The sequence below is a fragment of the Cyclopterus lumpus genome, chromosome 16 (genome assembly GCF_009769545.1).
Source record: "Cyclopterus lumpus isolate fCycLum1 chromosome 16, fCycLum1.pri, whole genome shotgun sequence".
Taxonomy (NCBI): domain Eukaryota; kingdom Metazoa; phylum Chordata; class Actinopteri; order Perciformes; family Cyclopteridae; genus Cyclopterus; species Cyclopterus lumpus.
This window is the reverse complement of record NC_046981.1, coordinates 4499169-4524187: the sequence shown is the minus strand read 5'-3', so window position 1 is coordinate 4524187 and position 25019 is coordinate 4499169. Positions and strand designations below refer to the sequence as shown.

Sequence of the window (25019 nt, the reverse complement as noted above, 5' to 3'; positions counted from 1 at the left end):
TGTTCGTCCATTAATTAAAGAAATTGAGCAACGTCTTTACTCGCTGTTGCAGCTTTGACCGTGAAGGCAGAGTGCACAGACAAAGTGGAAAAAGATGTGCTGCTATGGCAACATGCAGCACATCATGCAAGAGACAAAAAGGGCTGAGAAAACAAAACGCAGTGTTAAGGCAACATGCACAAGGTAATGCGATGTAGTCCTGATGCCTTCTAACACCAACATGATATCGGAAACAAAGAAAAGGCTTTTTTGTGGATGGAACGCCGTAGAAAAAAAGCTGAGTCAAGTCTCAACGGGCTAAATCCTTTCATAGATTGCATTGTTGTCATCATGGCAACAACAAAGCCAAGGAATGAGGATGTCATGGGGTTAGTGTACATGAGGGGAAGACATCTTTTCTAAGGCCGCCAGTGAGACGGCTTAGGAGGAGACAGTCTAGGTGGAGTTGTTGAAAGACTTATTTCTGGCAGGTCGTGTCTCAAGTCAGACGGGGTCAAGATGAAGCAGAAAATAATTTGATCCTGAACAAAAAGATAAATAAATAAATAAAAACCTGAACAAGCAACATCTCGCCCAAACCCCATGGGCATGAAAGTGTGCGACAGCCAAAAGGAAACACTCAATCCTAATTCAATTTTTATTTTTTTTATTTTTTAAAAGCGAAGCCGACATTTTGACACATTTCCTCAGGGAGTCTTCAGTGTAAGAAGGTCTTAAAAAAAAAAGGCAGACAAAGATATCTCCACCTCATGGCATTCGCTGTGTTGCTTTGGCAACAAGAGCATTGGGTGAATGATTGGAAACAAATAAACACCATGGGGCTTGTAGTCTCCTCTGACAAGGAGCTTGTGAGTTACATATCAGATACTAAATCCTACTTGAAATTCTACAAAGACATCCGAAATACCCGATACGGCCATAATCTGATTTTGGGTGGTAGGTTGGACTCACTAGGGCATTTTCAATGGTAAAAGTACAACAATTCATGGTATCACAGTAAAGATGAACATTCACCAACAAGAAATAAAAGTCAAGTACACTAATGTTCGTCATGAATTTGTTAAAATTTGTTTTGGCAACTATTAAATCTGGCAATTCAAACATTCACATGTAATCTAGTTTATTCCAAGCCCTTGCTGGTGTACTGGAATATTGTGTGGAATGGAGAAGAAAGAAAGTATTTAACCGCACCATTCATAGACCTGCCCTTGACAACTTTCTTTTTTTTTTTTGCACGCAAGTACTACTATTATATAGAGTACAAGGAGTAAAAGGATTGTTTGGATTGAAATGCACAATCATTGTGGTGCCAAAGAGATTCCAATTCCAGAGAAAACAAGGTCATGCAATGTACAGTAGATAATGCAGCGCAGTCCCACTCGCAGCCAATCAGCAACATTATTAGTGTTGACCTTTGATGGAAGCTGGTGCATTAGGGGGTCAATGCTTTGAGGAATGTAATCAAAGCCTATTCAAAAACAACAACAAAAATAAAACGTTGTTGCAGCTCAACCAATCAAAATGTGCACAGTCCTACACGTGGGTGGGGGAGTCAGACAACAATTGGCTCTCATGCATCCGTATTGGACTCCACCAGGTCAACCAACTGTGCCACTGTGGCTCTAGACACACCAGGTGTCTGAACAGCACCGTTTACGGGTCCAGGCAACACCAGCGGGCAGCAGCACGACAACGTGTGCCTGGGAACGGTGTGCCGATGATTGCCTGGACAGATGCAGCCCATCCTTCCACCTGAGCACACTGCGTCAGCCCTGCAGGTAACCGTCGAGACATTCCCGACGTCTGATTAGTGTGCCCCGGTAGTGACGAGCCACGGGGAGAAAGAGAGAAAGAGAGAGGGAACGATGGGAACGTTGTACCTCTATTCGTCTGACTCACTGTCTCGCTACCTCCATCTGCATTTCGCCCCGTGTTGCACTAGCTCTTTCTGTCACACTGGCTTTCTCTGCTTCTTGTTGCTCATATTCACTGAAACTATTCATTCTCCTGTCCTGCCGGTTCAACGTTTGTGTCGCTTTGCCTCTTTGTTTCGCCTCTGCCCACCTCCCCTCGTTGCTTCGCCGCTCTTAAACTGTGTCCACTGGGAAAAGAAGAACAAATAGAAACAGACAAGAGGGGAGAAGAGCCCTAAAGTGTCCTTACTGATCATACCTAGAAAGCGACAATTAAAGTGAACCACTTGCCTTTAGTTTATTGTAAGAGATGGGAGCAAAATAAGGCATGTTACTTACTCTGGTTAATAATGGCCTGTTATCTGCCTCCTCAAAACCAGAAAACAACAGCAGGAGATGATTAATAGACTTATTTTGCACTGACAAGTCCTAACTCATTACAGCAGCCCTAGACACTGACATTTTGGTTTAATAACTGCAGTAATAAAGGTCAAATCATCCCATCAATTAATTCATCCCTGGCTAATAAGTGCGTGGCATGTAAAAAATAATATTTTCTTGATTGGCAAAGGTGAATCTGATGTGGGCAATGGTTATATAATATATATATATATATATATATATGTGTGTGTGTATATCCCTCTCTCTGTGTGTATGCCACACATCAAATAATTTTCGACAGTAGGCATCTTGAAGTAATTCTCCAGATGTAAATATGCGGGGTGTCAAATGCAAAAAAAAAAAAAAAGGGATAAATTTGAGCCATCATTTCAAACTAAAAGAAAACAAATCAGTTCACGGGTGTGCAGACAAAAGAGTAATTAATTCTCTTCGCCCCCCCCCCCCCGTGCCTGCCATCTGCATTGTGGTTCTGGTTTATTTGCGTGAAGACGAGAAGACAGACTAAGCGTAGATTTGATTTAGGTTATTCTGGTTTGGAGGTGACAAAGTAGCAGCAGATACATAACGAAGCGCCGCGCTGCCATTAATCCTGCTTTTGCTTCGTGAAAACCTCAAGCTTCAGTTGTTTGGAAGGTGATTTTCATCAAGTCGTAATGAGTCACAAAGTTACTTCACCCATCACGACTAATGATTAGCTCGTGACTAAAGATAAATATGGTGTCAGGGTGGCTTACAAGCCACATCATTCATTAACACGCATGCAATTTTGTAGCGTTTCATTTATAGTCTGCATTGTCTCAATATAGATATTAAAGCAATCAACCAGTCTACATGGTTTTGGCTCTGTGTTCTGTGCACTGCGCGGCGACACGCTGCTCGTGTCTGCTGTATAATTCTTCTGCATTGCACGTGTACTTTCTGCACCGTTCAAAGCCAAAGCCAGGATGGCCTACTTCAAATAATGTAGCTGCGGTAGGTTTTGATTATGATTATTGGTGCATTAATGTGTTCGGTACGTTCCTGTGGCAGCTGGTAAAAGGTGGAGCTCATTGCAACAACTTCAATTTGGCTTTATACAACTTAATAGAACATCATAGTTTATAATTTGATTTATTTGAATCTATTTGCATTGAATTGTTTCTGAATCTGCAAAGTGGCCGAAGTAGTAACTACTTTTGTACAATAATTTCTTCTGAGATGTGGTGGACAGTAAACTGTACTAAAAAATACAGTACTTGAGTAGCATATATATACTTTATTACATTCTACCACTGCTAGAACAAGAGCACAAAATTGTTCCTAATTTTGCTCTCTCAGTGCACCAGATTGATGTATTTAACCTTAACGAAGGGAAAAAAATCACCTCAGGAGAGTAAAAGCATCAGTTTTAGAGAATGTTGCTGTGTCCATACAGCTTTTCTGCAGTGATACTTCAAAATGCTCATAAAAATATGCAACGGTTTGAAAGAAATCGCCAAAATGTGGATGTTTTAAATTTTAAATGATCACATTTAGGCAGGGGCTACACTTGTTTTAATATGTCTCCTGTGACTGAAAGCACTAGTTGGAAACTAAGTTCTGTGTATGTTTCCGTATTTTACATTGATTTGAACAGATATCCACACAGTGGTGTACTTGTCAGGATCTGTAGTGTTGTGTCGTGTTTCCTGTTTTATTTTGAAGTCCTTGTCTCTCGTGTCCTCTGTTTCTCTACACTTCCTGTCCCTGTGATTGTCTGCCCTGTCTCTGATTGCTTCCTCCTGTGTTCAATCACCTGCACCAGCCCTCTGTTTTTTAAGTCCCGTTCATGTCATTCCCCTTGGTCGGTTCGTCTTGTCTAGATCATTGAAGATCATGTGTGTGAGCCTGGTTTGTTTGTTTTTGAATCCTGTTGAGCAATAAAGTTGCCTTTTCGAGTGTTGATGGCGTTTGGGTCCAGTTACCTGCAGCTGCACATAACAGTACTTTGAAAAGGGAACGCCGAAAGAAAGAAAGGATAATTACTAGTTCTACATCGGTAATTATCTTTTTGAAAAGCAACGCTGCAATTTTAGCACTATTAATAGAAAAAAAGCCTAAACTGCTTCAGCAGGGCAGTCAGTCAAAAGTACCGTCTTCATAAAAGGGTGTCGAAAAAAAATTAGGTTGATGCTTTTAAAAATCCAGAGGACAAAAAAAACAAATTAGCTCAATTTAAGATTGGAGGTGACAAAAGTGAGCAAAATAACTGAAACCTATGACACAAAAGATTGTATTTCACATTTATATCAATATGAATTACATTGGTGTTATTTTTAAGTTCATTTTATTTTGCTATATGACAGTAAAGCCTAAATTCTGTCACATCTACTTTACTAACATTCAATGTACAAAAATAAATGTATAGAAAAATATATTTGTCTCATTCTGCGGAATGTTTGAGATATTTTTGTTTATAAATTGACGTCTAAAAAACCTACCTGTCTAAACGGCATAGTCAGACGTTACATTATGAAGAATACAAAAACTAAGAAACTTTAGATTATTATAAAAACACTAGCAGGTCCACAATATTTTTTTTATTTACAATGTTTAGTTCAGGGCCTTGACAGGGGGATCAATATTATTCACCAGAAGAATTGCCTCTTTAGACAAACAATCTATCATATCAAAAACTTAGCCTGTATCAACACAGCATGCAACACGCACTTGTCATAGGAATTGCATAATGACAACAGCAGCAAAGAAAAGAATCCCCTTAATTAAGTTTTTTGCAGGAAAACACTGCACTAAAAAGGCTTTAATACACTAACTCACCTCCTTAATGTATCATTTCAGCACAATAATGAGCGCTTCAACAAGCCATTCTCCGGCACGAGGGATTGTACGTAATGTAAGTGTAGCACCGAGTGAGGGACAGAGAGAAAAAAAAACTTCACTTCTGAATTAATTAATTAAAAGCATAAAAAAAAAATGAAAAGGCGTCTTTAATCTCTGTCAAGATTTCTATTTATAATTACCTGAGAAGGGGGGAAAAGAAAAGCATAAAAGGGTTGTCATTGTGTTCACCTTCTTATGTATTCCAGCTACACCTGAGCGAACAACACTACACACATTCAGAGAAGGGAATAAAAACTGCGTTGCCATATGGAAATGTGCATCTTTCAGAAGCAAGTTGCTGGAAAACAGGGTGGGAAAGTTTGCGCTGCGTCTTTTCTTTTCTTTTTTTTGTTGACAAAGTTATACAAAAGATATGAAAACACAAGGTTATGAAGCTTTAGTTTTTCATTCTTCAGAGTGATTTTTTTTTAATTAATTGTGTACAAGGCGTTCAACTAGCGGTACAATTTGGGCCCCAGAGGCACAGCAAACACTGCGTCATGGAATTATCATTTTCTGGCTCCTCACAACATAGTCCCGCATTGTGAGGAAATCCACCACTTGGAAAAAAACTAAAGTGTGACTAAAACACAAAGAACAACGTTGCTATTTAGAGGTTTGGGCCGGATAAGCAAAAACCCATCACAATTTGAGCCATCTGCTTTTGTCTGGTTGCAAGAAATATGTGTTCCTTTCCTCCTTCTCTCTGAATGGCAGGATTAGTTCCATGTGAATTTGAAAAGTCTCAGCGAAATATCCTCTCTGGTTTCTTGTTTTGCAAATTGTTAACCCCATATATATATATATATATATATATATATATATATGACACCGCTGATCAGCATTGGCTCTTCCCGACAGGAAACCTACACTCAGTGTCCACTTTACCAATACCACCGTGCTCCCAGAAAGTCTACTTTTATGTGTTAATTACAATTATATTTTAGCATTTAAGTCATAGTAATTGAAGGTTTTCCACTGGACTCATACACACAAACATATATATATTAAATATATATATACACACATATATATATATTAAATATATATATATATATATACACACACACATATTATATATATATATATATATATATATTATTATTATTATATACACACACACACGCCACTCAATATGTAGTCAAATACAACATCATAATTTACACTTTCCAATATTGTCAACAACATCTGAGCTTGGTAAAAACAGATGTAATGGCAGTGATTCTGTATTGGATTTCATTTGATTGAACAAGTGTACCTAACTTAGTGGCCACTGAGTGTGTTCTTAAAGGAACAGTGTGAGAGTAAGTGGCATCTAGTGGTGTGTTGCAGATTGTGGGATTAGATATTCTAAATATAACTAAATATTTGTTTTTTTAAATTGCACTATTATAAAAGGTGTTCATGTCATAGTACCACGTTTGTCAAGTCAATAAAAAAAGCACAGGTGCACTCAAGACAATAATTACGGCGTTGGTACCCCGCTACGTCACGGCAGTCATGTAAAATACTACCCGGTAGCTCACGTGACACACGTGCTTTTGGGGCAGCTAGCTGACGCTATGCAAAAGGCGTGTTTGAGTGACATTACAGCAACTTTAATGACATTTAAGCACGTCTTCTGGAGTTTGCAGAGCGGCAGCGACGATGTTGACCTTTCTGTCACTTTAGTATTCACGTCGCCAGTATTCATGTCGACATTTAGCGTCATAGGAAGACTTCACATTTACATTTAAGTGAGTTAGCATAGCCGCGTATCTGACGTTGGAGCTGGCAAACTTGGCCCTAATTATGTAAATGAAGACCATGAAACGAGCCACTTACTAAAGTCTCGAGGACGTGTGAAACTGAAGCTTCCTCTGCACCCATCTTCCTAAAAAAGTACTGCTTGGCCCTCTGTCTAATGCTGCGTTCATGAAAGCTGGGGATTTATGTCATATATCCTTTAGTGGACAATAGGGAATTCACGGTCAGTGTCTACGTCTTAACAGAGGGGCAGTAGTGGAAGACGAGATATTTTTAGTACAATGCAAAAGTTACTCCAAAATAATTCAAAGTCCTGCATTCAAATTCTACTCAAGTTAAAGTTAAAAAATGTAATAAATTGCTAGAAACTGTCCCCATTTAGAGTTACATTTTCCACAAATTATTATAATATTAAAATTGATTGATTTATTGACGTGCACATGCAAGCAGCATTTTAAGATTGTCAACAATGTAGTTGTACTAGTCCATGCTATGACAATTATGTTGTATAGTTACTCTCTAAATATGATCAAATGTTTTAAATGTGATATATTATTCTGAAAAAGTAACTACTATAGCTGTGAAATTACATTACATGTCATTTAGCTGACGCTTTTATCCAAAGTGACTTACAATAAGTGCATTAAACCATGAGTCCAAACTCAGAACAACAAGAATCAAGCAAGGACAATTTCTTCAATAAAGTTAAACTACAAAGTGCTATCAGTAAGAGCCATTTAAGTGCTACTACGACGCTACCTTCCCTATTCAAGGTATAGTCGAAAAATATGTGTTTTTAGTTTGCGACGGAAGATGTAGAGACTTTCTGCTGTCCTGATGTCAATGGGGAGCTCATTCCACCAATGAGGAGCCAGCACAGCAAACAGTCGTGACTTTGTTGAGTGTTTAGCTCGAAGTGAAGGAGCTACAAGCCGATTGGCAGAAGCCGAGCGAAGTGAACAAGCTGGGGTGTACGGTTTGACCATGTCCTGGATGTAGACTGGACCCGATCTGTTCGCAGCACGGTACGCAAGTACCAATGTTTTGAAGTGGATGCGGGCGGTAACCAGTGAAGGTCGCGGAGGAGCGGAGTAGTGTGGGTAAATTTCGGGAGGTTGAAGACCAGTCGAGCAGCTGCATTCTGGATGAGCTGTAAAGGTCGAATGGCATTAGCAGGTAGACCTGCCAGGAGGGAGTTGCATTAGTCTAGCCGTGAGATGACCAGAGCCTGGACCAGAGCCTGTGCCGCCTTTTGAGTGAGAAGAGGTCGTATTCTCCTGATGTTGTACAGCATGTACCTACAGGAGCGTGTTATTGCGGTAATGTTGGCAGTCAGGGAGAGTTGATTGTCCAGTGTCACACCGAGGTTCCTGGCAGTCGGAGTCAGAGCCAACACTGAGTTGTTGAAGTTAATAGTCAGGTCGTGGGTGGGAGAGCCTTTTCCTGGAAGGAGGAGAAGTTCAGTCTTGTCCGGGTTAATTTTCAGGTGGTGTGCGGACATCCACTGAGAGATGTCGGTCAGACAGGCAGAGATTTGTGCTGCTACCTGTGTTTCGGATTGGGGAAACGAGAGGATCAGTTGGGTGTCGTCACCGTAGCTATGGTAGGTGAAGCCATGCGAGCGAATGACAGCCGAGAGAGTTAGTGTACAGAGAGAAGAGAAGAGGGCCAAGGACTGAGCCCTGAGGGACCCCGGTAGTCAGAGGACAAGGCTCAGACACAGATCCTCTCCAGGTTACCCGGTAAGTGCGGTCGGTTAGGTAGGATGAGAAGAGTGAGAGTGCGGTGCCTGAGATACCCAGGTCCTGGAGGGAGGAAATAAAGATCTGGTGGTTCACTGTGTCAAAGGCAGCGGAAAGGTCTAGAAGGATAAGGACAGAGGAGAGAGAGGCTGCTCTAGCAGTGTGAAGCTGCTCAGAGACAGCAAGGAGGGCAGTCTCTGTTGAGTGGCCTGTCTTGAATCCAGACTGGTGGGGGTCAAGAAGGTTGTTGCTGTGGAGATAGGAGGAGACTTGGTTAGAGATAGCTCGCTCTAGAGTTTTGGAAAGGAAGGGGAGGAGAGAGACAGGTCTGTAGTTATTGACTTCAGACGGGTCGAGAGTGGGTTTCTTCAGGAGAGGGTTGACTCTTGCCTCCTTCAGAGAGTTAGAGAGGGAGGTGTTAATCAGATGGGTGAGAAAGGGAAGAAGGTTGGGAGCAATAGACTGGAGAATGTGAGACGGGATGGGGTCAAGGGGGCAGGTTGTTGGGCGGGCGGAGGTTACCAAGGTAAGAACTTGATTGGGAGACAGGGGGGTGAAAGAGGAAAGCGAGGGGGAAGAAGATGAAGTTAATGGAGGTGTAGTTAAAGAAGATGGATTAGTAAATGAGGAGCGTATGTCGTCTATCTTTTTTGTGAAGTAGCCAACAAAGTCGTTTGGTAGAAGGGTGGAGGGAGGGGGGGGGGGACCAGGGGGGTCAAGGAGGTTGGAAAAAATAGAGAAGAGCTTTTTGGGGTTAGAAAAAGAGGATTCGATTCCGGATTGGTAGAACAGACTTTTGGCTGCAGAGATAGAGGCAGAGAAGGAGGAGAGAAGAGATTGATAGGCGAGCAGGTCGTCGGCGTATTTGGATTTTCGCCATTTCCTTTCCGATGCTCGCATACCGGCTCTCTCGGCACGCACCGAGTCGGACAACCACGGAGCCGGAGAGGACTTGCGGACCTTTTCGAGTCGTAAGAGGACAGAGAGAATCAAGAGAGGAAGACAGAGTAGAGAGTAGAGTGTCAGTGGCAAAGTTAGGCTGCATGAGTGAGAAGGAGTCAGTTGAAGGGAGGGCTGACAGAACAGGCGAGGCCAGAAGGTGGTTGCCAGCTTTATGAGTAGGAGGGGAAGGACTGAGTGAGAGAGCAAAGGAAGACAGTAAAGGTAGAAATAAATGGAATGGAATAAAAAGTACAATATTTCCTCCTAAAATGTAGTGGAGTAACACTACAAAGTGGCACAACATGGAAGTACTACTAATACAAATACCTCTAGATTTGACTTAAGTACAGCACTAGAGTAAATATAATTAGTTATTTTCCACCGCTGTGTCTCTCCTTTGCCCAATCTTTTTGAAAACTATTATTATGCAATTGATCTGATGCTAATTGGTGCAGTTTCACGGATTAAAGATGTGCTGATTGATCAAAATCTCATCGAGGTTTGCCGTGTCACTGAATTTGAAAGTTATTATTGGAAATGGAGTAAAAATCTGGCACTGCAACACCAGTTATACATGACAAACAATAAACGCATCTCAGCATATACAGCAGCAACGTCAACAGCATATCGCCAAACACATAAATTGTTAATGTTGTCCAATTTTGCAGCCGTTAAACTCAAATTACTAGCATTAAAATTCCCTCTGTTTATAACACACAGGTTTGAGCTAATGCATTGCGGTGATGCTGTATATTTTTGGTTTGGCTTAATTTAAGATACTTGCACGGAAGAACAATCTAAGACAATACTTTAGCATGCTTTTTGGGGAGAACAATATGGATGCAAAGTCATTGCAATGTCAGGAATTGTTCTGTAATTGCTCATTGACGATAAAATGTGCAGCAAGATTAATATATGTGAGATCATTAAGTGATGTGGAGTCAACCGCAGCATGGTGACAAACCTTTCATACGCCTGACCTTGAAAACAGCATTATGGAACATAATCTTATAAGTATCTAAAGTGATTCAGCTGCTAAAGTATCAACAATGATTCAGCTTTTGAATTTATTCCCCTTCATTCCCACTCTTTGCAATGCATCCTTCATCATATTATATGTGACCTCAGATGAATCATTGTGTCTTTTTGTGTTGTTTTACAGAGAAATGATGGACTCCCCCCATGCACCTCTGACGGAGAATGCTTTTTTTTTTTTAATACAAATGGATAATCAGACGCTAAAATGTCATTTTAAAAAAAAAAAGAAGCTTTTGACATCTCGGACGAGAGATAATCTTCAAATACTAGACAGCGCGGTTATCTATAAAGAGTGGGTTTATTTTGAGCAATTTGATTTGACGAGAATAATGTGAAACCTTTTGTGGCGTTTTCCTTTGAAATCCAAACACCAAATGATTCTTTAAAGCAGGATTTATCCTGAAAAGTGCTGCAGTTCAGGTTCTTACTTGAAACAGACACATCATATTTTCTCTTTTTTTTTTATGGGAAAACAACCAAATATTAAGGGTTTAATATAACACCTCTTCAATACTGTATGCGTTCACTGCCTATATGGAGCAATATGTCCATCCCTAATGATGTCTTACATGGGGGTTCAGTACGCTCACGGAAAATCGTCTCACCCTGCGTATCAATTTTTTAAATTAAATTATATCATCGAACACTACTTAGCTGCATAGTTAGAATTCACCGTCCCGTAAAAAAAATCCAACACAGCGAGAGCCAAATCATTCTGTTAGAGACAAGATACTGAGCAGAGGGATACAATATAAAAAAAAATAAACATGAAAGAAGAGGCTTTTGTGAGAACGCAGAAAGCAAACTAAGTAAACCGTTGTTTGTCTGCTCAGTGACTAAACAAGGAGATATCTTTGTGTTTGATTTTCATGTCTTTTGAAAAAAAAAAGGATTCTGGCTATTGAGCTATTCATAAATACATGCTTGGGATTCTTCTCCACGCTCACGGTTTGATATTTGCCATGGAAGCCAAACACATGACGATTTAAAGTGTGTTTTGTCTCGATTTGTTTGTTCTATACTTGGTGTTTGAACAGAATCGTGTACTTTTTTTTTTCTCCCTTTAATTGCTAGAATATATTTATATGACATCCAGATGATCAAATATTTGGTTAAATGTAAATTTAGAAATATATTTGCAAGTTGGTTTCCTTTTAAAAACCCAAAAACACATTTCGCATTTCACATGTAAAATATGAATCAGAATCTTCTACAGTTTTGTGGAGACTTTTTCAAGTAAGCGCATGTCAGAAAAGAGTGGACACGGTATAATCCACAGCCAACCCGCGTGCGATAAGAGTTAGCAGCCTTGGTCATGTGTACATTAAAGATGCAGCTTCCATCGGAAGTGGAAATGAAAGGCCTCGCTCCGCCTTACTTCCTGTCCCCTACCTGCCGGCCTTCAAACATAACCTTCAAGGTGCACGGCTTCAATGCTGCTTCCTTACCTCGTCCTGAAGTTAGCCGGGTGCGGATGACCGTCATACAAAGATAAAAAGTCGTATTCCTCCTCCACGGCGAAAGATTGAAAAACTATATGAATCCTGCTCCCCTCCTCGGCAACAATCACCCAGGTACAGTTTGCTCCATTTGGATATCCGTATGGAAACCCGGGGCTTTCTATCGTCCCATTCCTTCCTTTTAAAGTGCCTCCGCAAGTATGGATAAAACCTGTAAAGAAAGAAAAAACACAGAGTTATTATAAAAATGCGCAGTGAGTGTGGATGACTCCAACGAGAAGATAGAACAAATAAAATGCTCCTCAATACGTGGAAGAAAAGGAGTTTTAGAGATCCTTGCAGACAATGTGCTTAACGTTGCCTGGTGCACACAACCAAGCAGCAATAAATAAAGTAAATGGCTCTAAAACATTTGAATAGGCCTATACAGATGATATTCCAAGTAACATTTGTATTGTAACAACTGCGTGCACCCTCTAAAGTCCACGTGCAATATTTCTTTAAGTGAGAACAAATTGTTTGTAAAAAAAAAAATCCACATTGTTCTCTGCTGGCAGAAGCTGAGAGGGAAATCTGGCAACAGGCAGAATAAGAGTCAAATTTAGTGTTTCCATTTACTTTGTCAGTTCCCATTCTAAGAAAAAGAAAAGGAAAGAACAGTGCTTTCATTATGGAAGAAAATGCATAATTGAGGGCTACAGTGATGGTGGATCGAACAAAAAAAAGCTATTGATTAGCGCCCAAGTGGGTCAGAAGGCAACAAGCAAGGTCTTCCAATCTTGAGCCACAACGCTCACTTTTCACCGCCCACACAACACACACATCTTTGCACTTTGCTGCACTGGTTTGCTGAAATTCAATAGCCTTGACTTATTAGGTTAAGCATCGTACTATCATTCTCAACGAGCAGCTGCAATCGTCCGATTGCTCGGCTAACCTTTGCGGCATTGATGTAAATGAGCGAATGTGTCGCAGCTAAGTAACTGTGCCTTTTAAAAAAACACAAGCAAGCGCAATCTACTTCACTTGTGCGCACACACATTTACAATACACCTTTTCTCACCCGATCACAGCTATTCTTTCACATTTCCACGCCCTGCCTTGAAGACAGTGTATGAACTTGCTCTCCCGTGCACACGGCGTCACACTGCGAAAGCAAACAAACAGAAGGGACTTTTTATATGAGGTTATCTCCCTCGTTGTCTAACGAAATGCAAATTTAATTAAGATGCATGTTTACCCCCCCCCCCCCCCCCCCCCCCCCCCCCCCACCCCACCCCACCCCCCACCCTCACACACACACACACACACACACACAATTAACTCCTAGTGTAATTAGCTTTTCACATTCGGTAGGTAAAAGATGTTTTGCATATGTTCCATACGCACTGCAGCAACGCGGAGATCACTTGGCGGTAGGACTGAAATGGATTCTCACAAGAAAAACAGTGGTCATTTCTCCCGATGACATAATTGCCTTTTTATAAGCAGATGTGAGCAAACAACATTTTTAACTCAGAGACAAACTGACAATTAATTTCCCTTTTGTCAAGTATGTTCATTATTATTTTTGGACAAAGCCTCCCAGCTGTTTATATTTAACAAAAAAAACAACTCTGTTATCACAGATATGATAATTTTGTGGAACATTTTTATTTCACAATCTTCACATCTTGCAATACCTTCAGGATATTATCCTCACCGGGTTGCAGACCCAGAGTCCCTGACAGTAGAGTATATCTCCACCTATTGTCCAGATAACTGACCTGCCCCTGAGACCAATACACTCCTCCTGTATCAGTGATCTAGTGGCCTGACCTTCTTATAGATCCAGTTATGGATCCAGTATATCTCATGCCCATACAGGTTTATAATGTGCTACCTGGGGATGATCTGCTGCACTACATGCAGTGGGGGGGGGGGGAGGTGGGGGATATTGTCATGGTTTGCTGCATGTCTAAATTGCAATTATTCCTGCCACTATTCAGCCATCAGGGTAATCATAGCAAATTTGCATCGTTGATGCGCGGCTACAGGAGCAACATCCAACCTGTGACACGGTGCAATATCGCTGCTTTCAAGTGCTCTCGGGAATATCGGATTTACCAGGACAGCCCTCTTCACTGATCCAACCAAGTTGGCAATATGACTGTAAAAGTGTGGTTGCGTAATTGCAGTTTGACCAACGGCTTCATGGATATCTGTTTTTGCTCGGTGGTTGTACATGCGGGTGTTGTTGCATGCATCATTTATCATTTATCATTCATCATTTATTTAGCAGATACATTTCTCATTGAGTCATACTTGATTTTAATAAACTGAAATAGAGCCTACCTGTTGCCCACGTTGCCTACAACCTGCCACCAACATATTTTCAACTGAAAGCAGTTTGACTGGGTGTAAAACAGATTAAAAGAAAAGTCAGTGCTAACAAAGAGCACCAAAGGACGCGGCGGAATGACCCACGCTGACTATTTAAAATGGCCTTAAAAAAAAAAGAAGAAGTCTGACGAAGATATGTCCATTACTGAAAAAGAACCCACCTGCAGTTTAGACTTCATTCGCTTCAGTAAAAGTGGAAGGATCCAATCATTATGGGAACATAAATGCATAACAACACACTCTTTGAATACTGATGCACAGCTTCACTCGATTGTTTCACTTGGAAAGTCACCGCTTCCATTTTTATGAGCATGATTATGAAAACGTTTGTCAAAAGCAAAAGTCTTTTCCTGGCCATGGCCATAGGATGATGCAATTGCACTAAATAGCAGGAACAAATACTATATGTATTCAGTGAACTTTTACAAGGAGTGCTACTAGAAGAATGTTGAATAACGTCTTCAATGTCTCTGGAGGGAGCTTTCTAAGGTCTGTAGGATAATGTTTGTCAGTTATCTCGGTTTGGGCTCGAGGCTCAACAGTCTAACGGGGAGTCTGTGTTTCTAATTGGAGGTGTGGGGGTTGAAGGAAGTGTGCATTCAGGAGGCATGTAGGGTCTAATGAAATATGCCATTCAGATGCATTCTGGGAAGTAAGGTTTGACTATAAGTCAGGAGATCTCTTTCTCTCTTACGCTTTGATTTTGAGTCCCCTTATTTCATGGAAACGGAGATACTAAATTGCTGGAATACCCCTTCAAATGTCGCAACGGAATGATTACTAAAAACACTTTCCGTGTTGGAGTGAGACTCTATTAAAACAGGGAAAAAAATACATGAGACACGCGGTTGGAAGTCAATTAACTAGACTAGAGTTGTGGTGAGGAGACCACATCACAACTTAAACCTGGAGCAATCCTGGTTGAGCACAGGAAGAAGCAGCGACACATTATTATTTATTTGAGATTCTCGGATACATTTTTTTTATTGTCCCCTATTGAGGAAATGAGTAATCATAGTCTGCACACAGAAATAACATTGAAAACAAAAAAGAAAAGGTAAACACTCAAACAGGAACATAGCAACAAGATAAGTCTATTAGAGTGTGCAGAGGCTATTTGAAGCAGCTGTGACTGATGGCACCAAATTGCTCCTAAAGCCTTTCACAGATTGGTTGTCTGCAGCCGGAGGGGGGGGGGGGAGCGAGGAGCAGGGACGTGTGGTCAGTGGTCAGCGAGCGGTGGCAATGGCATTGACAACGAGAGTTGGCAGATTGGGGAGGCCAATTACTTTAGAGGATGAGTTAAGGATTTTCAGGTGCTTTGTTTTTGTTTTTTATTGGTGAGGGTGAGCATGGAGGTGGCACAGTTACAGGAGGATTGGCTTCAATAATACTTCAGTGCAGAGGGCCTTTCTTTTGGACGGCAGAGAGTTTTTTTTAGTTGACAGCGTTTCTGGATGTCTGCGCCGTGGTGTCATAACTCAGTCGGTTGTCCAGGATGATGCAGAGGGTACTTAAAGCTCCCCCCCCCCCCCTCCCCCCCCATCTCCACTAGCAGGCCGTTGTCGAATGTGTGGCAACAAAGTTTATCGCAGGTGTCACAAAAAATACGAGCTCCTTTGCCCCCCCTCCCCCGGTGACATTGAGGAGAAGGTGACTCTCTGTGCACCGATGGGTATGTAGAACGGCTTCGTCAGCAGAATGTTTGAAGTATCCCCGTCATGCAAGAGGGGGCTGAAACGGCCTCGCAGAGTGTGTGTGAAGGGACTCAGAACACATTCTTGGGGAGCTCCGATGCTCCGATAGGCGGGGGAGGGGGGGGGGGGATGTGTTGGTCACGGAGGAAACTGAGGGGGGGATCAAGCGGATAAGGAAAGGCGGAAACGAGGAGGTTGCTGATCATCAGATGTCGAATAGTATTTTAAACATCTTTAAAAGAGGACCCGTGGGGACGATGTGAAGGAGGCATGCCGCAGCATCCTTCGGTCCCTCTCTTGGCCGCTCTCTTGTGTCAGCCACATGGTGTGGAACGACAGCGAAGGATGGCACCCGGAGAGCTCCATTAGCCCCCGAAATATCTCAGTGTTTGTCGAGATATTAGATAACCTATGTTCAGAGTGATGCTGTTTGTGTGCACTGCTCGGCAATGTTTGCGCCGCTGATTGTTCTAATGTCCCGAAGACGACAGAACAGATGCTCATTGCCGAGATATTAATTTCCCTCTCTCCCTCGTTCTCCTTCTCAGATCTATGTATCCCTTTCATCATTTTAGTAGCACCCTCTCTTCATCTCACTCAACTTTCTTATTAATTGCCTCTTCAGCCCATTGCCCCCTCCTCCCTTTATCTATTGCCCCCCTCCTTGTTTCCTCCGAATTACAATCCCCTCTTTTTTGAAATATGTTAATCACTGTCATCCGCATAAGAAGTGCATCTATAAAAAAAGAAAGAAGAAGAAGTTATAATTGTTGCAAGACGTGCTGAACTGTGAGGGGGAACGGACATGCATTGCATCCCTTTCCCACTCGGTGTGTCTTCCGCTGTCATCCCTCGCCTCTTCCGACCTCTATCATCACTCCAAATGCGGAAAAACGCACTCCCCGGGGTCCCCCCCCGGATCCCATGTTAGCGCCACGCTCCAACACCTGACCATAAATTGTGGTGAGAAAACCAAATTAACAACACGCTGCGATTGCACAGTGGGGGAAAATGCGGTTGAGAAATATGAATTAGTATCATAATGCACAAGTCGGGCCTCAGCAGGCAGCCAGGCTGGCTGACAGACAGCTCAAGAACAGTCCCAGCTGTTCCTCCAAAATAGTTACATTTACACCCTGGCCTTTTCATGGATATGCACACACACACATACTACGTCTTCCCCACACCACATCTTTGATGCTCATAACCGATTGATGTGCTCGCTGAGCGAAAAACGCAGGCGGGTCTAAAAGAAAAAAGGAAAGAAGAAGGCCGTTGTCTCTTATACCCTGATGAGATTTCTGAAAGGATTTGTTTCTTTGTCAGTTTGAATTGAATGTGTGCGTGTTTTGTGTGTGATTACACGCATACTTATATATGTGTGTGTGTGCTTGGCCTTGCAGAGCTTTTCACTAATGCAAAGGGTGAACCACGACTACTGAATGTGATTATCTCCATCTTTGCCCAGTGAATACAGAGATTTGGGAGACGAATGAACCAGGTAATGAACCACAGTGCCGTGCACTCTGCAGAAGGAGAGTAAGATTGATTTTGAAAGCAAAACACATTTTGCATCATATTGATAATATCATTTGTTGCAGGCCAACACATTATTTAAGGTTTACGAGAGGCCGACATTGTGGCTTTCCAGTACATGAGCGAGTGTCAGAAAGGGGCGACTGCCCCCTGAAGAAGTAAACAGCCAACACGTTGTCCTTCAACATTATTTTGGATGTGTTGTCGGGCCATAAAGAGAAATGATTATGTGCAGTGGAGAGAGTGGAGGAGGAGTCATTTACTGCCATCCAAATTATTATGAGTGACAAACAGCCCGTCGGGTAATGGATGATTGCTGATGGGTATGAAAGATTGCCCATCCCAATCGACTATTTTTTTTTTTAACAGAGCGTGATTAAACAGGCTTTTGAAAAATAAACATTCACAGTATGACCCGCTCCCTTCAGGTAATTGCTTCAGGATCTCGCGGTGCAGATTTAACTATTTTCTTCCCTCTAGGCAGTAAAAACTGTTGAATTCTGAGGGAAAGACGTGATTTTGGCAAAGTTATGTTCCATTTGTTATATTGTCCGTAAACTGTATTAAATTTATCTGCCGTCTATTGTGCAGTGTGTGTCTTTTATCGACTGTCTATTGTCCTATTGGCCTGCATGTCCAAAACTACTTTTTTCAACAAGACAATAAGGTTTATCTTATCTAAAAAAAAAGACCCGAGGCTTAGAGCAATCAGAGTCATATTGAAAGTTGATTAATGGCATTCCATGTACTGGCAATAAAAGAAATGTTGTAGCGCCTCTGTGGCAGTGGGGTGTGGTTAGACTCAGCTGTAGAGTGGGTGGAGCGGGGGGGGGGGGGGCTCAGGGAACAGTGCCGGAATGATGTCTAATCAGTCTCAGCTGGGGTTAATCTGTCTGTCTCTTCTCAATAAAGAGCAGGAGGGACTGAGAGGCGAGAGGAAAGAGCGTGGAGCGTCACCGAGCCTGTATGTGTGTTTGTTGGTAATAAAAGCATTTTGGAACTACCTCAAGCTGTGTGCTGCCTCTGTGCAAGTCCGAGACTCACCGGGTAACAGGGAAACCTGTTACAGCCTCCCTTTGGCACCAGCCAGTGTAAAATGCATATGCATTAATGGAAATACAATGGATATTTTTCTCAGTATTGCATTTAGGCTTTTTTGAAGACATTTTGTTGTTGTTGGCTTTTTCCAATGTAATGCGTCTAAACATTGCAATGTGTGGACAAACAACACAGCCAGAGGAGGTCAGCTGCAGGGCTCCTTGTAAGGACATTAGGTGATGTCTGTACATGGACTACCCAGCTCTACGGTGCCAGAAGAAAAGGAGGCTGCATCAGGAAATTGTACCACGAGGTCACATTGGGTCATTTCAGGCCCATCCTGGTACATTTGTCACACATACGTCTGGGAGATATTTGGGGTTGGTTGTCTTGCTCAAGGACACGTCAACAAATGGAAAAGAAGGGACCGGGATTGAGCCGCCTTATGACTAATCACCAACATGCTCTACCACCTGAGCTACTGCCGTACCAGACACGATACATCACTTTGTAGTCATACCCCTGGTGTTATTGTAGCCAATGCGAGTCAGTTTCATGCGCTGAGCCCAGAGAAAGTAGAGTAGAGGTGGACTTGTTCCTGCAGTCTCTGACACACGCATAAGATGTTTCTGTTTCAAGGGCGATTGCACTTTCTGGATACCTCTAAATGAATAGTATGTCTAATTAATAGTGACAGTATAAGGATGCAGAGGTCGGCCGGATGACTCAATGCGAATGCTCATGACGTGCAGGCAAGCGCGACAATTTGATGAAATTAATAACATAAACAATACCAAAATGCACATTTCAGAGTTAAAAATAAAAAGAAGAAATGAGCCTTGCTTTGAACCACACTTGGACCACCAGTTGATGTATGCACAAAGAAAAAAAAAGTGTTTTGCCTTCACCCTTCATACATCATAAGTGTCTTTCTTCAAACAAATCCTGAGCCCAATATCCACCGGCCTACTGAGCTATGCGCTTTCAAGCTCCTCTTCTTGATTTATTTTTGGCATGTATTATTTTCCCTCCGCTTGATACTCCATTTCCTTGCGATTGACTGCGGTGTACGCTTACTCAAGGACAACTCTTCTTCTGGATGGCATTTCATCATTGTTCATGATGATGGCCTATCACAAACAGGGGGGGGGGGAAGGCCACAGCTGCACTCCTGGCAATCAAAGTTAAAGTACAAAAAAAAAACCTGCATTGATTTGCACCTGACCTTAAAGGTGAGTCAGCCGATATAGAGATATCCATCAGTGATGTCTGGTTACGGAGCACCGACTGGAAAGATAGAGCCCTTACCAATCACAACAAAGGTCAACACACATTCTGGCTTTATTCGCTGCAAAGTGTACGCACGTCTTACAGGACACAACAAAGAGAAACAGTAGTGGTACACAAGGACACTCCGTTGAGTATTGATTTATACATTCCGGAAAGAGGGAATTAGAATTTAAGAGTGTGTTGAACATCACCATTGATCAGAGGAAATGTGCAAGGCGGTAAACAAAATGACACCTTTTGTTACTTGTCTGCTGCCATCCCTCCAGATCATGAATCTTCAGGGCCCGACTCATATCAAGAGCTGCTGCAGCACTTAGGTGTTATATTTGGTGGTAATTTGGTTTTTAGAAATCCAAGCACTTTTCTCTTAGCTCTATGACAAGCTGTGATCCAGACATAAAATATGGAGGCAGGAGAAAATAATATGTCATCAGCACAAACAGGAATACAACAATGATGACTGCAAGGACCCAGACGATGCCTTTAGTGGACAGAAATCTTAAATGAACGCCCCCTGAGAAGAAGGATTTTTTTTTATCTGCATGGCTGTGCTGATAGAATGTGCATTATTGTGCAGCCCCTCAATATGCGTGTCTGCATGCTTGATGAAAAAGGGGAAATGGGCATTCATACTACAGAAACCGAAGGGAAAAAAAGGACTTTATAGAGAATGACGACTACCTCGCGAGTGTCTCGCTGCAATTTGGAAAAGGGCTAAAAAATATTCCATTTGGTGGTTTTAAATTGCCAACCACTGAGGTGAGAAATAGTCAAATCAAATACACTGCCACACTGAGACACAGCTGGCACGACACACACACACACACACACACACACACCGTTGCACAAGGAAATAACAGGAGTTGTGCATCGGAATAGCCAAGTGGAATAACTGTTTCCCAGCGTCTGCATGCTGCTGGTGCTTTACCCACTTCCCAGCAGATACAGTATGTTATGGCTAGACACCAAAACCTCCTCAAAGGGCTACTGAGCCATATTGCACCTGATGCCAGGCGACCACTGACAGAAGCTGCTGTGCAACAGGAAACTGAGCCAACAACACATTATAGGACGCCTGTATCTCTAGCTTCCAATCATACAAACAGACAATAACATCAACACTTCACTTCCCGAAAAAAGAGAAGGGAGGCAGGAACAAGAAACTTTTTCTTTTTCTATTTAAAGACCCAAAAAAATCTGTTGTTCACTTTCCAAGTAGAACACGTCTTCTTCCACTTAACAGCGCGCTCACATAGCAGAGGACTGTTTTTCAAAGCACCGCATTGGAAACTCGCTCGAAACTCAAACGCAAATTTGCAAACCGCCTAATTAACATTTAGCTGGCACGATTTTACCCCCCCCCCCCCGAAGAAAAAAGAATTGTTGCACCAGATCTATTCACCTGCAGGAAAGAAACGTGAGATTTCTTGCAGATGATGGATCCCACCGCCACACAGGTAAAAGGCATTTGCATGTGTTTTGGGAGTTTCCCCATCAAACATTTGGATAATAATTGATTTGTCACAACAACCTGCAGTGGATATTAAATACTTAAATAGAAATACAATTGAGTTTGTGTGGCTATAAAACACTAACAGATATGGAAAATGGATTATTGTTTAGTAGTAGTAGTAGCACCACTCAGGTTTAAGGTTTAACACATTTTCATAATTGATTATTTGGCCAATCATGTTCTCTACTAATAAATTGATAATTCTGTCTACAGAATGTAACATAATTAGGAATAATTTTCCTACAGCCCCAGAAAAAATCTCTTCCAATGTCTTGTCAGTCTTATTTTATTGCACCAACAGTCCAAAACCAAACAGGTGTTTTGTTTACATCATGCACGGCAAAGAAATATTCAACCGGCGAATGTTTGTAATTGCTAGAAAAACAATTATTCATTTACTCTTATAAAGTTGCTGCTTAATTTTCCGTTAATTAACAAATTGATTAATGGACGAATCATGTCCATTCTAACTCAAGTCACCCTCCGAGGAGACAGAGGACACACAAGGGCACCCCGAGCACTGTGAGCTATACGACACAATAGAAAACATACTTGTTTTAAAAACAAAAAATTATTGTTGCATGATAAAACGTTAAATACAACCACAGATCCGGGATTTAAAAAGACAAACCCCCAAAACAGTTGTAACACTAATTGCGTGTAGGTGGCACAATAAAGGAGCTATAACTTTACCATCATTACTATTACTGCTGCTGTCAACGCTTTTAAATTCCACAGGTCGGACTCGAAAACTGCAGGTCTAAAACTGCTGTCGCTGCAGTTTAATAATCTCGTCTGGCAGCTTCCTCGTCTCGCTGACACTCTCTGTCCTTGATAATGCTTTTATGCCCAAAATTAGACGTGGGTTTTAAACTGAGACTGGAAAAAAAAAAAAGGATGGATGAATAAGTGCTTTGATAAATGCAGCTCCTCGTGCCAGGGTCAAAGGCCAATTCACACAGCATGGACCCCTAGTCAATCATACATTATTTTAGTTTGCTCTCACAAGGAACCTGGAGCATATGGTTCACTCGCCTCTGTGTATTTTCTAACTAGATGGAATACGCAGCGCTTCCTCCTCAACGCTGTCAGCGACAGTGATGTAGTTGAGAGTCTGAACATGTATTTGTTAATCTATCCACATCTACCATTTTAATTGCTGTGAAATATGCTGTGGAATCACAGCAGCCTCCACTAAGCAGTCCACCTCCTCAATTACCTTCGCGTCGCCCCACTTTGTTTGCCCGGCCATGCTTCGCCCCTTTGCCTGCTCTCCTGTCACACATCAAAAAAAAAAAAAAAAGATCCTCCAGTCTATACTGCCACGGAGACAAACAGGAGCAGCGGTGGAGGAAGACTGTGGAGGAAGAGTCATGAAAGTTAAGTGGGCGACCGTTTATAAAGTCAATAATGCTGGAAATATGGTCTACTGTGGATGCACCAAGATTAATTGGAAAGAAATACCCCAAAGTATAACTAGTATTGTGCTTCATAAAACACATGTGGGATTCTACATGCAGGTTTATTACTTACTTGACAGGCTTTCTAGATGTTAACCACTGCAGGGATAAGGCCAAATAAATTAATACAGTACTGTCCTTGGATTCCTTGAAAAACCTCCACCTAAGGTGCAGAAGACAGTCCACCTTGAATCTGTAGTCTTGACTCTGGAAGCAACCGCTCCTCAGCCTACTACACTTAATATCAACAAAACGGCGGGCTACTTTTCTTCCTGTAGACAAGATATTGCCAATCTCTCTCAAGAGTATACTGCTTATATTAAAACTGACACCTGAGAAGAACTGACTTAATCAGAACCAGCAAACTATATCCGACCTTCGCGGAGAGCTGTCAGCAACATCTCAGAGCCTGGCCCAGGCCTGAAGCCACGGGCAAGAGGCCCGTGGGTGAACTGAGTATAACTTTGGGACACCACTAGGGCTATCCAGTGAGATGTCAGCACTAAAAGAGGCATCAGGAGTCAAATTGTTCCTGCTCCAAGGTCCTGGGACATTGGATATTGTTCCCTCCGGTTATCGATAACCTCTATTTAACTAGGAAGTCACTTTAAGACTAAAACCTCTTTTTATAAGTGAAACCAAGCCAAGAAAGGGTCAAAAAGCAGCATCCATAACACACAACGGGAAAAACAACATCAAGCGGCAACAATAGATGCAGCAAAATACACCACCATCAACAAGGGGGCAGCTGAGCAGTGACCACTTCCTGTATTCTAAGTTTAAAAAAAATAATTGCGTGAGATAAGGGTCTTAAGTTTGTTTTAATTTTTAAACCGTGCAGATCTTTCCCGGGAGGGAACAGGTTTGTTTTGTGCCGACGGAAACCGGTTCCAGTTGAACTCAGGTCATCCATCCTACTGTTGTGGAGGTCAAGAACCTGAGGGGCAGTGGGATAATGCCGCAAAGTCCCCGTAGATAGTGTATAATTACACGGACAAATTGTAATCCTGATTAGCCCCTAGCAGCCTTGCCAGGCCTGTTTACATAATCACATTGAGAGAAAGTCTTCATCAAGGTTCTCAGTGGTCAGATTACTGTCTGTGCAGAACCCTACTGATTACCAGCAATTAGCGACTGGCTGATAGATATAGAGTTTACTTTTTTTTTTTTAAATCACAAATAGGCCAAATTTGAACACGTTACAGCTAGAAGGACATTTGGAGAAATGCAATGTAATCACGAGAAACAGTGGTGGGACACGACAGATGGACAATTTTCAACAATCTGTTCACTATCATTAAAATCGTCGTCTGTGATTTGACGTGTTAATGTCAGTTCTGTTTGTCCTCTCCTGTGGTCGTCCCCATGACGATCATGTCCCCCCCCGCCACCCCCTAACTTCCCCCCTCCTGCTTTTCATTATCCGGTCACTGCTAGGACTGTTGGAACTGGATATTTTAATAAATTCTGCTCCGCAAAGTACCATTTGAAATGGATATAAAAGATAAAGTATCGTGACATTCATCAGTTTCAATGAGAAATATTCTAATAAACCATAAACTATTTAAAGGGCAGATCCGGGGGAAGCTGTGGCCATAACACCATATATCTGCTCTCTCGCATATTATTCACTGCTTACACAAGCGTGTGTCATGAGACTGAAGGGGGGGGGGGGGGGGGGGGGGCTCACTCTGTGACTCTTTCATTATTGTGAACTTGACTGATCGTTGTCCAGTTGACGGATGGAGTGGGATTTTAAAAGAAAAATGGCACAGCTGTTGAGCTCCAGAGAAGATACAGTAAAGTGCTCAGTATCAGTGTTGGGGAATTCAATTTTCTATTTGACCCAGGTCTTTTTTGTTGCTCTATTTAAAAAATAATAAAAGAAAAACCCAGTTCCTGCATCTTTGCTTCCTAAATTTGTGTCTGTGTCAAGCAGTTTTTTTAAGTTCCCCGAGGATTAGGTGACACAGTTGCAGTGGATGTTTGGTGTTGGGACTG

General features: G+C 42.0%; 1 protein-coding gene across 1 annotated transcript in view; it reads right to left on the bottom strand.

Annotated features, from left to right (window-relative positions):
• The window catches only part of LOC117745212 (CUB and sushi domain-containing protein 3-like), a 185303-nt gene that overhangs the window by 158496 nt on the left and 1788 nt on the right, over positions 1-25019 (bottom strand). The window contains 1 exon segment of the mRNA XM_034553370.1: positions 12091-12313. Coding sequence (XP_034409261.1) covers positions 12091-12313 — 223 coding nt within the window.